This window comes from Haemaphysalis longicornis, unplaced genomic scaffold (assembly GCF_048455015.1).
Source record: "Haemaphysalis longicornis isolate Haplotype H1 unplaced genomic scaffold, Haemaphysalis longicornis Haplotype H1 scaffold_6, whole genome shotgun sequence".
NCBI lineage: Eukaryota > Metazoa > Arthropoda > Arachnida > Ixodida > Ixodidae > Haemaphysalis > Haemaphysalis longicornis.
The window spans coordinates 19193173-19206816 of record NW_027526407.1 but is presented as its reverse complement, the minus strand read 5'-3'; the positions used below and the strand labels follow the sequence as shown (position 1 = coordinate 19206816).

At 50.2% G+C, this 13644-nt stretch overlaps 1 protein-coding gene across 1 annotated transcript in view; it reads right to left on the bottom strand.

Moving 5' to 3' along the window:
* LOC144141422 (uncharacterized) overlaps positions 1-13644 on the bottom strand; it is a 98718-nt gene that overhangs the window by 18956 nt on the left and 66118 nt on the right. Inside the window, exon 5 of the mRNA XM_077672986.1 lies at positions 11284-11361. Coding sequence (XP_077529112.1) covers positions 11284-11361 — 78 coding nt within the window. The remainder of the gene's footprint in view (positions 1-11283; positions 11362-13644) is intronic.

Sequence of the window (13644 nt, the reverse complement as noted above, 5' to 3'; positions counted from 1 at the left end):
GCCGCAAGTGAATAGCACCCGTTCTAGAAACGGCGATGATGATGACCCGTCGAGAAGGAAGATGAAATGAGATGATAATGAACGTGCAGAATGTGGACACGACAACGAAGCATAAAAAGAATACTGGCCTCTCAGGTTTCCTAACCTCTCGTATGCTAATTTCAAGCTCACACTTTTCCTCCACCTCTGCTGAAACCGCCATCGCGGCTGTCACTGTCAGGTGAAAGAACGAATCGAGGCAAAGGAGAGGCTTCATGGGGAAACACGCACCATCTCAGTGTCATGGCACCGACGGTCACTGACACCGGAAATAGGTGTTATACGGTAATTCACTGGTAAGGCTTCCTCCAGGATCCTCTAAGGGCCGATGAATCTGGGCAAGAGCTTCTCCCATAATCCAGAAACATGGAGGGGAGCCCCAAACAGAACTTTTTCACCAGGTTTAAAAGCGACCGTACGATGGTCCTCGTCTTGGCAAGACTTGTGGTTTTCTTGACAGGTCGCCGTGTTTAAACGGACAAGACTGAGGCAGTGAGCCAGTCGAGAAATAATTGGTTAGGAAAATTTGTTGTTGAAGGATTATGTGCGTAGAAGAAAGACGCGTCAAGTGTAGTGGAAGGGGGACGGCCATAGACAAGAGGTAATGGGGAGAATTCAGTGGTTTGTTGCACATCGGTATTTTAGACGTGGGTAAAAAACGGGTAAATTAGTGTCCGAGTTAGTATGGTCGGGGCCAATGTAGAAGGAAAGCATATCCTAAAGAGTTCCATGGAAGCGTTCCCTCAGGCCGTTTGTTTGAGGATGGTTGCTTCACGTAGATTTATAAGCGGTTGCAGCTGATTGAAGCACTTCGGAAAGTAGAGAAGAAAGGAACGTTCGTCCAGGTGCACGAAGAAAAACTGGGAGCGGGCCATGGCGCAGGAAGATGGCTGCCAAAAAAAGTCTGCAACTTATGAAGTGCAGCCAGAGGGAATAGCAGCAATGTCGGCATAACGAGTCCAGTGGTCTACTGCCGTAACCACCCACGGATAGCCGGCTGCATAGGAAGAGGTCCGCACAGGTCAATTTCCACAATATCTATGGGAGCTGAAGGGCATGGAAAGGGTCGGAGCATCCCCACTGGGGTCGAAGTCGGTTGTTTACGGCGTTGGCATTGTTCCCACGACGAAACATACTTGGTGACGCTGGTTGAGAGGCGGGTCCAAAAACAACGGGTTTTGATGTGGTCTAATAACTTCTGCAAACGAACATGACGAGATGTAGCGTTGTCATGAAAAATTTGCGATATGTGTGACCGATGAGAGTCGGAAACGACGGGGACCCACTTTTCACCGGTAGGGTGGTAATTGTAGCAGTAAGAGCCACCACTATTCATGAGTCTGAAAGGTTTAAGTTGGCGGCGTGAACGACGGTTGGACGGTCGAGCTGAACAGCCCAAAAGGTCAATCCGGTTGCCGCAGTATGTATCGAAACGCTGCAGAGAAAGGCGAATAGACTGGACTTCCGGGCTGACAGGTTCTGCGACGGAAATATGGGATAGCTGCCACTTGCTGAGCAGACGCTAAGCAACGGCCCTCCATGGAGGACAGTGGACAACGTGAGAGAGCGTCCGCATCAGCGTGTTTATTGCAGGTCTTTTATGCCCCGGTAAAGTTGCACTTGTGTAGGCGAAGTATGCAGCGGCAAAGGCGTCCGAATAGGTTTTTGATGAACGATAACTGGCAGAATGCGTGGTGGCCGATTACAACAGTGAAATGACGTTTGTAGAAGTAGGGCCGAAACTTTTGAATAGACCAAACGACGGGGAGGCACTCCTGCTCGGTAATGGTATAGATTCTTCGGCTGGCGTCAACATGCCACTGGCACACGCAGCTTGTTCTATAGAGGAAACAGTGCTTTGCAAGAGCACCACCCCCATACCATGGCCCCTGCCGTCTGTGTGGAGTATCGTTGGTGCATCTTCTTTAAAATGGCTTAGCACAAAAGAAGAAGTGGGGCCTGCTTGAATGTTTTAAACGCTGTCTCACATTCTTCCAACACGTCAAATGATGCACTGGCAGCGAGGAGTTTGTGCAACGGTGAAGCAATTGTAGAAAATTTGCGAATGAAACGCAAAAGTACGACGCTATTCCTAGAAAACTGCAAAAGTCTTTCTGGCGGAGAGGTCAAGCCAAAATTTATGACGGTCGTACTCTGTCGGGATGAGGATGAATTCCACCTTTTTTTACATCACCTAACCCCTTGATTGATTTACTTGCGAAGTGAATTTTTTTGTATTGTGCCACAGGCCGGCATTACTGCAGCAAGTTAAAACTTGATCCAGGCGCTGGACGTGCTCGGTGAACGTGGAAGGAAAGATAACACTGTCGTCGAGGTAGCACTGAGACATTTCCAAATTCAATCCACAAACAACATTGTCGATCACGCGCTTGAAGGTGGCCGGATTGTTTCCTTGCCAAATGGCATAACATTCAATTCGTAGAGTCCATCGCGTGTTGCGAAGGTGGTTTTCTCTATATCGGCCTCATGAAAGGGTATCTGCCAGTACCCCGACTGAAGGGCCAGACTAGAAAAATATTCAACGCCTTGCAAGGTGTCTAAAGTGTCGTCGATCCCAGGCATCGGGTGCACATCTTTGGGCATGATTTTGTTGAGCGCCAGATAATCCACACAAAACCTCACGGAACCGTCTTTTTTTTGACCTAGCACCACCGGTGATGACCAGGAACTCGCGGAAGGACGAACGATGTTTCTCTACAGCATGTCGTCGACGTTTTCTTGAAATATGTTTCGCTCCTTTGGCGAAACGCGGTACGGGCGACGCGAACGATGCAGGAACCATCCATTTCAATCCAATGGGTGGACGCTGAGGTCTGCCCCAGAACGGAGGTGGGAGAATCGAGTATGGCCTTGTTTGGCCAGCAGGGTTAACAGTTGTCCAATTTCCTCTGTGGTAAGGTCAGGATTGATAACTGCACCAGCAGGAACAGACTTTAATTTGTGATTCGATGAATTATTCGTAGGTGATAAGGAGCTCAGAAGATGAAAATGTGCAGCGTTATTTCGGGGAACGGAAGCAATAGCGACGTTTTGAGGTACTAAATGATGTCGTGTGTCTAATGAATGCAGCGAGAAAGGCGGACCCATGTGAAAAACGAAGAAGGCATGGGGTCCGTTCTTAACGAAGAAATTTCCGGTTGGTGCAATTAACACATCGCCGCCAACAATGCCATCTCAAGACACGGAGATTACAGTTTCTTCGCCCGGAGACAGGGTAAAGTCGGAAGTGTGATAAAGCGTAGCTCTGACTCGTCAGAGAAACTAGCAAGGTCCGTTTCGGTGATGCACTCAACGGTTTTCCAGAGGAGGTAACAGCAGATGCGGATCGCAAAAAGTCCCATCCTTAAATAATTTGATAAGCTAATTGAGAGAGCATCGCAAACTGAATGTGCTGACAAATTCGGTTGATCAGCACACGCACTGCACAATGTATTGAGTGTTGAATCATAGCCGCGTTCACACCACGTAAAGCTGGACCAGAGTAAGAAGTTTTCACATTGAGTAGTGTAGACCACAATTTTTCATTATTGATAGATATGCTCGCCCGAGTGTCTACAAGTGCTTAAATGATAATTCCCTCAACTGTAACAGTCAACGTATTGCATAGCCGCTAAAGAGGGCTTCAATTGTTCCTTTTTGACGCAGTTTCACCCTAGAAACTACCGCGTCAAGTTTTCCGCACGGTTATTACCAACGTGGAAGGGCGGGCGCAGGGGTGATGTAGAGCGACGGTACGGTGGAGGAGAGTGACGGCTAGCGTTGCGCGAGGTTTGAACTTGCTAGCACCACGAGCATGCAAGCGTTGTCGCGAAGTTGGCGAGTACACGCGTTGACGAGGGGCGCAACCGAAGTAGGTTTCACGTTCATATGCTGCCTAACCTTAGCGCTCGTCCAGTTGGCGTCGTATGCTAAAACGAGACATGTGTCCTCTAATGCCACAATAGTAGCAAACTGCCCGTTCACTGGTTGGCCGGGTTGATCGCCACGCTGAAAAGGAAGGCGGTGAAGGCACCGGTGCAACAATAGTGGTCAAGTGGCCGCGATCAGTCGGAGGGGTGATTGGCTCTCTAGGTAGGGCTGGTACCGCAACAACTTGAGAGTAGGACTGGGCGTGCAGCGGAGCAAGACCACAAGGTAATTCAACGGCGGTCAGGGTCACGAGCTCCTGCTTTATCAAGTCGCGAAGGCCATGGGTGTGAACGTGGGCTTTATGAGAGCAGGTTGCGTCACGAGGCTTTATCTCTTCAGGGATGATAGTCGGAATCAAAGTACGGAGCTCTGAATCCGAAAAGGGGCCGGTAGACAAACAATCTTGAATAATGCAATTGGACTGCAGGTGGTCCAGGCGGCGACCGATCGTGCGTACGTCAGCAATCGTGGTAGGGTTGCGTGCCAGAATAGCATAAAAGGCGAAAGAAGAGATTCCCTTCATGACGTGATGTACTTTGTCGGTTTCCGACCTGTCCGTGCCAGCTCGTCGGAAAAGCGCGCGGACATCTTCGATGTACGAAGAGTGGGCTCGTAGGGGTGCTGCACCCTGGACGCGAGTTTCCATTTGGCTCCAGCCTACCGAGTCGACGACGTGTCGAAAATTTTACGTAACTCTTCTACAAAGATGGTCCAAACAATGACGCCTGACTCGTTGTTCTTGTTCAGGAAACCAGGTCTTCGCCACTTTGGTTAGGGTAAAGAAGACAATCTTTGGCTTGAATGTATTGTCACGAAGCCAAGGACGACGCAGTTGTCTTAAAGGAGAAACAAGTTCATTGGAGCGAACTTGTGCTCCCCTAACAACTCAAAAGAATACAGAGGCGGCGAAGCAGCGGTCAACAAAGTGACTTGCGTCGGCGAGCATCGCAGAATCGGAATGCCCCGGCGTCTGCTCTGCAGGCTTTTTATCTTTCGGGGCGCGTGGTTCTGGAACCGTCGATTCGCATCGAGAACATTGTAGATGCAAGAAGATTATTCCGGGCTGTTCACGTAAATCGGAATGCTCTCCCTATCAGAACAGATAACACATGCGGCACAGAAAGAAAGAATGGAACACGCGCTTCCCTTGGCACGGAGATAACACAGACCGGCGCAGCCGGGCGTTAAAAGCAAAACACAAATAAACAAACCCAATGCATGGTTCACGGCATTACCCCCCTCTAAGAGTGCATCGACCCGATGCTAACATAGGCGAAAGTCCGAAAATAAAAATAAAAATAAAAGTTCGTCATCGTCCGTAGAAAGGTTTTAAGCGAACCACGTGGACGACTTCGGGCCGCGTAAGTCAATGGGATGTGCCGGAGTCACCATCGGGGATCACTTCGTAGGTAAGTTGGCCAACACGTCGCAGAATCTGGCAGGGTCCGAAATACCGTCGCAGAAGTTTCTCACTCAGTCCGCGTCGTCGGATGGGAGTCCAAACCCACACACGATCCCCTGGTTGGTACTCGGCGTGTCGGCGTCGGAGGTTGTAGCGGCCGGCATCCACCAGCTGCTGGTCCCTTATACGAACTCGAGCGAGCTGGAGGGCCTCCTCCGCAAGTTGAAGGTATCCTTGGACGTCGGCGTTGAGGTCGTCGTCTTCTACATTCGGATGAATGGCGTCGAGCATCGTAGTCGGTGATCTTCCGTAGACAAGCTCGAACGGTGTCATCTGCGTAGTTTCCTGCGTCGCTGTATTGTACGCAAACGTGACATACGGGAGGACTTCGTCCCAAGTCTTATGTTCAACGTCGGCGTACATGGACAGCATATCCGCAATCGTCTTGTTCAGACGTTCCGTTAGTCCGTTCGTTTGGGGGTGGTACGCCGTCGTTCTTCGGTGATCCGTGTTGCTGTAGCGTAAGATTCCTTGCATCAGCTCCGCGGTAAAGGCCGTTCCGCGGTCCGTGATTAGGACTTCAGGGGCGCCATGTCGCAGCACAACTTGGTTTATAAAGAACTTGGACACTTCTTGTGCAGTCCCCCGCGGAAGAGCGCCGGTCTCTGCGTAGCGCGTCATGTAGTCAGTCGCTACGATAATCCACTTGTTCTCCGATCGTGACGTCGGGAACGGGCCTAGAAGGTCCATTCCAATCTGTTGAAAGGCCTCGACGAGACGGTGATCGGTTGCAGAAGTCCGGGGGGTCTTGTCGGCGCATTTTTCGTTGCTGGCAGTCCCGGCAACTCCCAACGTAGTTGGTGACGTCGGATGTAAGGCGGGTCCAGAAGTACTTCGCCTTAGGTTTTGCAATAGTGCGAGCTGTGCCGAGATGTCCGGAAGACGGGTTGTCGTGAGACGCTTCCAAAATTTCGTCACGAAGGTCTTCGGGGATGACAAGTAGATAACTCGTTCTTGTTCCGGGGCTGAAATTCTTCTTCACGAGGACGGAGTTTTTGAGGCTGAATGCTAGTAAGTTACGCTTGAACGCTCTAGGCACGGCGACGTTTTGTCCTTCGAGGTTGTCGATCATTACGCGCAAGTCGGGGTCGGCACGCTGCTGGGCGGCTAGGTCGCTCTCCGTAACAACCCCGAAGAACGCACTGTCTTCATCGGAGTCTTGTGGTGGTGGGTCGACAGGGGCGCGGGACAGGCAGTTGGCGTCGGAGTGTTTCCTGTCGGATTTGTAGACGATTGTAACGTCGAACTCTTGCAGGCGCAAACTCCACCGCCCAAGACGGCCAGAGGGGTCCTTCAAATTGGCAAGCCAACAAAGTGCATGGTGGTCTTTTACAACCTTGAACGGTCTGCCATACAAGTATGAGCGAAATTTTGAAATGGCCCATATAATTGCCAGGCACTCTTTCCCAGAGGCAGAATAGTTTTTCTCCTCCTTCGACATACCACGGCTGGCATAGGCGATTACGTTTTCGCACCCGCTTTGTTTTTGGACTCGGACGGCACCCAAGCCTGTATCACTGGCGTCCGTGTGTATTTCCGTTTCGGCGTTTTCGTCGAAATGAGCGAGCACGGGCGGGCTTTGCAGGGGTTGTTGCAGCTCGCCGAATGCCTTTTCTTGGTCGTCTTCCCAGCTGAAAGCGGTGCTATCTTTCGTCAAGCGCGTGAGCGGCTCTGCAATGCGTGCGAAGTTTGCGACGAAGCGCCAGGTAGTATGCGCACAGTCCAAGAAATCTGCGCACGCCCTTCTTATCTTTCGGCCTTGGGAAGTTCGCTATGGCTGAAGTTTTCGCCGGTTCAGGCAGGACTCACGCGGCGTTGACGACATGGCCAAACAACTTTAGTTCCTCATACGCGAAGCGGCACTTTTCAGGCTTCAGCGTTAACCCCGACGTACGGATGGCCTCGAGTACAGACTGCAACCTTGCGAGGTGTTCGTCGAAAGTCCGGCAGAATACCACAACGTCGTCGAGGTATACGAGGCAGGTGTGTCACTTCAGGCCAGCTAGCACAGTGTCCATGACTCTTTGGAACGTTGCTGGTGCCGTGCATAGCCCCAACGGCATCACCTTAAACTCGTATAGGCCGTCCGGGGTTATGAATGCAGTCTTCTCTCGATCTCTCTCGTCCACTTCAATTTGCTAGTAGCCTGTCTTCAGATCCATCGATGAGAAGTACCTCGCATGGCAGAGGTGGTCGAGGGCGTCGTCGATTCGTGGCAGGGGATACACGTCCTTTTTGGTGATCTTGTTCAATCGCCGGTAGTCAACGCAGAACCTCACTGTGCCGTCTTTTTTCTTCGCGAGTACGACAGGCGCAGCCCACGGACTTTTCGATGGCTGTATAATGTCGTCGTTGAGCATGTCGTCGACTTGAGTCCGGATGGCTTCGCGCTCGTGGGAAGAGACGCGGTACGGTGACTGTCGTGTAGGTCTGGCTCCTTCCTCGGTTATTATCCGGTGCTTCGCCAGATGTGTTTGACGTAACTTTGAGTTCGACGAAAAACACTCGCTGTAGCGACGCAGCAAAGCCAATAACTTGTTCCTTTCATCTTGCGGTAGCGCCGGATTCAGGTCGAAGGGGTGCGGAAGCTTGAAGGTACCGTCGGGTGCGCGTTCAAAGTCGGCGACTGCTATCACGTCACTTGCTTTTTGCGTTTCTTCGACGAACGCAATTGCTGCGCCCTTGTTTAAATGCTGGTACTCCTCGGTGAAATCGGTGACCAAAACGTGGGATTTGCGGTGCTTAAACCGCGCAATGCCTCTTGCGACAGACACAGCCCTGTCAAGAAGCAACCTTTTTGTCCCACTCCACGATTGCGTCGACGTCGGGAGCAGCAACTTCACAGTAGACGGTGATCATCAAGCTTGCGCGGGGTGGCAGGGTGACGTCATCATCGGCGATCCTTACAGCTGCACGGTGTTCGGGGTTCGATTCCGGCGTCATGGAGTGGTCGGAGGAAAAAGTTATCGACTTCGTCTGCAGATCGATAATTGCGCCGTTGTCCGTCAAAAAGTCCTTTTCGAGAATTACGTCGCGGGAGCAGTTGGGCAAAACGACGAACACCGCAGGGTACGTCGTGCCGTCTATGGTGACGCGCGATGTGCACGTTCCACTTGGCGTCACGAGGTGGCCTCCTGCTGTGCGTATGTGTGGACCGTCCCATCTGGTCATAACCTTCTTCAGCTTAGACGCAAGTGGTCCGGTCATTACGGAGTAGTCGACTCCCGTGTCTACGAGGGCGACTACATCAAAGCCGTCGATGGACACGTTGACGTCGGATGGCGCCTTCCTCGAGTTCCGGGTGCGTCGGGGCGTCGCATCTCAGCTTGTGCGTGTTGACGGTCGGGCACTGTGCGTCGTCGTTGTCGTCGTCTTCTCAGCGGACGTCTCCGTCAGGTCGGGTACGCGTCGCGGCGTAAAGCTGTCGTCGTGTTCGGGAGTCTCGTCAGGTCTGGGTCGGGTCGTCGGGATGAGGGCATGTTGTGAGTCGCTGTCTTCCGCGAGTCGTTGCTTCGATGGAGGGTTTTCATTTTTCCGCGATCGTGCAACTTTACCTCCAGAAGTTGCTGCTTTTAGTTCCCCCGCGTTGGATGGGGGACCTTCCACGGGCGAAGTCAGCATTGCTACGGCGGTTCGGCGATTGATACGGGTAGGGCGATGGCGAGTGGTGTCGCGTAGTGAGTCGGAGTTAATAGCGCTGACACCAATCGTATCCGAAACCAGCGCATTGATTGGGCGGTCGTACCGCCTCGTTCGGATTTCGAGCATCTTCTCCATCGCGGCGGCCTCAGACGCGAATTCGGACACGGTCTTGGGGGGTTGCGAACAAGGCACGCGAAGAGCTCTTGCTTCACACCTCCCATCAGAAACCATAGTTTCTTTTCCTCCGTCATTCCTGGATCCGCACAGCGAAAAAGTCGCTTCATTTCCTCAACGAAGATTACGACTCCTTCGTTCGGGTGTTGCGTTCGAGTTTCCAGTAAAAGCGCAGCTCGTTCTTTTCTCACCATGGTCGTGAAGGTCTTAAGGAACTCGCTTTTGAATTGCGTCCAGTCGGTCAAGGCGCTCTCGTGGTTTTCGAACCAAGTTCTAGCTGCATCCTCCAAGTAAAAGAAAACATGCCGGAAGGTTTCTTCATCGTCCCACCTGTTGAAGATCCGCACGCGCTCCAGCTTCTCCAACCATTCCTTTGGGTCTTCAACGGTGGCTCCCCGGAACGATGGCGGTTCCTGGGGCTGCTGCAGCATGATTGGCGACGTTGTTTCTCGTACCATGGTGTTGGTTGCAGCGTGCCTTCTCTTGGGCCCTTCTGGCATGAGACCGAACTCGGGTTGTAATCCTTGCAGTAGGCGGCTTTCTCTGGTTGGGCTGGCTTGGCGGCTTCCAGATGTCGTAGAGAGCATAAAGGGTGAGTACCCCGCACCTCCACCAGATGTCACGAAGCCAAGGACGACGCAGTTGTCTTGAAGGAGAAACAAGTTTATTGGAGTAAACTTGTGCTCCCCTAACAACTCAAAAGAATACAGAGGCGGCGAAGCAGCGGTCAACAAAGTGATTTGCGTCGGCGAGTGTTGCAGAGTCGGAATGCCCCGGCGTCTGCTCTGTGGGCTTTTTATCTTTCGGCGCGCGTGGTTCTGGAACCATCGATTCGCATCGAGAACATTGTAGATGCAAGAAGATTATTCCGGGCTGTTCACGTAAATCGGAATACTCTCCCTATCGGAACAGATAACACATGCGGCACAGAAAGAAGGAATGAAACACGCGCTTCCCTTGGCACGGAGATAACACAGACCGGCGCAACCGGGCGGTGAAAGCAAAACACAAATAAACAAACCCAGTGCAAGGTTCGCGGCAGTATTGTGGTAGGCTGATGACGTTGAAACTTGGAAAACTGCGTATACGACCTAGAATTCCCCAAAACAGGGGTTTTGTGCCCACAAAACTTACTGCTATGGCTGGTAGGTTGCCAAAACTCTCTTCCTGGTAGGTATGCAGGAAACCATTCACAAGAGCTCGACCAAGACTCCGATTGCCCCATTTGCGGTTTCTTACCTGCTACACAACAGCACGTGATTACGGCTCGGCAAGAGATAAATTTGGAATTTGAGATGATGGTGCCAAACTCATCGTCTGCATACGAAAGATGTGTCCCATTCGGGGGTTTCTTAGGGACATACCCTGTGTCCGGATACATTAGGGGAGCTGTGGAAGTTCTAAATCAATTTTTCAGCTTACTTGTCTATGTTGACTACTGGTTTTTTTTATTTTTCTAAAGCTACGCCAACGCCTCTGCAGAGTATTAACCCTAAAATTGGCTTTTGCCACAGTTACTTTTGTGTTACGGAATGAGGTCTCAAACCTGTAACCAATTACCTTAGTTGTAAGAGTAGCATTCATGTGTAGGACTTCTTCAAAAATAATTTTCTCACTGGGCATATTTTCAGAATTGCGATTACACCAGCTGTCATCAGCTGTAAACTAGACAAAGAAGCAAAATTCCAGATTGCACTTGATGACAACTTTTCGGCAAACAAGACTAGCACTAACATAAAATAGATGAGTCAGTGCACACGCTTTTAATGCATGGTACAATTGTTGCATTTGTAGTACTGTGGAAATGTCAATTATTTAAAAAAGGTAGAAACAAAACTTAGAGCATGGAGCCACATACCAACGCCGAAAGAATAAACAAAATCTATTGCGGAAATATAACCAAAAAAGACGACTGGGCGAGTTGGTACATTTTGTGTCCTGTTTTATTTGCGCTGTTACCAAGCAAAACGGAAATATACGCTGGACTGAGAGTATCTTTGTGGGAATTTTCAAAAGGGTTAGGGAAAAATTCTTACCTCCCTTACGGAATGCCGTAACATTCTTTCTTCTGTATTCATCAAGCCATGTGTCAGATTTGTTAATGACTTCGGTTACTGCAAGAAAAAGATACATGCCAAAGAAATCGTAAAAAAAAGGAGCAAAAAATGTCCAGACAAATTAAAAATTTTTATGCTTACGTTCAATGATGGTACCACAAATTTTATTGGATTGCATTACGTCGATAGGCGATCGCTGATAAATCTGTTTTTTTCTGCCACTTGTATCGTATATTCTACTACAATTACTGATGCTGCCCACTGGTACCCATTAATTTCCTTATGCATGCCTTAAATTGTGCCTGTACACAATTTGCACTGTGAACCTAGAAAGTGTAGCTGTTTTTACCCCGTATACAACGTGTCGTATTCAAATTGCAAAACAGGAACGGCGGACCACACCCTTTGGCTTTTGTGCATCAATCAGTGTGAACAAATCAACATAAGAGGCAACAAATCAACAAAAGAGGCATGTTGGGTGAACAAATCAACAAAAGAGCCAACATGCCAAAAAGGTAAGGGAAATATCCGTAGGCTGAACGAAGCAAGATGATAGGGTAGCTAAAACTCCACAGTGTGGCATAACGAAACACTACGCCCAGCAAGGCTCAAGACCTTCACCATGCTCGTGATGGTGCAGAGTGGTGCTTGTTGAAATCACGGGCAATCTTTCTTCTGTGCTGAACTAGTCCTACTTCTCTTCATGCAGAAACTATGCCGTGCCAGTAGTTGTCTTTGTTAGCACGCTCTCGGATCACAATTTTGGCACTGGTTGGCGAGGGTTCAGAGGTGCTACAGATAACAATCCACTCTGTGAAGGTGGTTGGAAGCAAAGCTTTAAAAGAATCCCACAACAGTTGCCCATGCCATGTCCCTTGAATTGTAACACGTGGCTCTACTAACAACGAAACCACAGGTTCTGCCAGCCGTTACCTTGAATTCGCGGGGGCGGCGTCCTGAACGTGAGAGTCGGCCATGGCCGGGCTAGAGAGGCGGGCGACGCCGATGCTGTAGCCCGGCCGTGCTTCGGCAGGAAACGGAGAGGAGCCTCTTTCGAAGGGTGAGGCAGCGGAACCTAGCCATCCTAATGTGGTAGCTAGAGGCTACAGCACCGCGGTACACAGCGCACACACCGAAACAATTCGGCATGTGAGCTCAGTATTTCCCATTTTTACCGATTTAAACTAGTTACTTTAGTAAGTTTGAGAATTTTGAGAAAGCTGAAAGAACTTTTATAATCGCTGTTTATCACATCCAGTTGCTCCTTCTGCCTTTTGTAATACTTGTTAAAACCCAACCTAATTGGTCTTCACGAACTTATAAAACGGACTCCTATTCGTGGCAAGCCGTGCGCCAAAGGTAGCGTTTTTGTAGCATCCAGATGTCTGTATGTGTTCTGTACATTTTGTTTTCTCGCACTGCAAACCAGTCATTATCGTATCTTTGCCGTACGACCACTTCATTCCGTCAGGTCAGAGTTACCCAGGAGGCGCTGTCGAACAAGTTAATCAAGCCGTGCGAAGGACGCGCGCAATGAACGCTAAACATGCCAGAACAAGCCAAAAACAGCTGTCGCTAAAAAAACAAAGCCGTCCTTCCAACCGCCCGGCGGTGCGACCATTAAGCTGCACGCGGGGAACGCTGGGAAATAGCGCCCTATCGCCGCGTCATCTACACTGTGCTCAGGGAGTGAAAACACCCTTCCCCTCCTCATCCGGGTTCGGAGTTTGCTGTCCCGCACGCTACGAAAGAACCGTTGGTTGCAGAGATAGAAAGCTTTGTAAGGACACCTAACCCTCTTTTTCAGTAGGTTGCGCAAACGAGTGATGGTCTCCTTGCAGAACGCACGTGTACCGGGTTATAGTATTGCTATCATTCTTTACGTTTCTAATTTTTCTTGTTCTTTTTTGCTATAGAAACCACACACTTGCTTCAACAAGACCAAGCGGATATAAACTTAAATGGGGTGAACTTGGTCACTCCATAATATATAATTGCCTAATGATCATGCTCATTTGTTCCTCTGCCGTATTGTATATTGCACCCACTACGTTTCATTTCGCATCCCTGGACAGGCAGTGCAAGGTCACTGCCTGGGAATCCTGGTTGTGCGTGCGTTTAAAAGTAACCATGCCCGCATAAACGCGACAACACCTATAATGGGTGCTTGTCTGTACGGGTAGGGCACCAGAAAATAGACACTCCAAGAGTCTTTGGAGGGAGAGTGAACAAGTCTCTGATTTTGAGGCACCGGCAGAAACGCTGTTGCAGGAGCACTTGAAGAAGTCGGCAGCAGAGAGCCTTCGACCATGTGGCCATCGTTTGTGTGTCTTCCGTCGG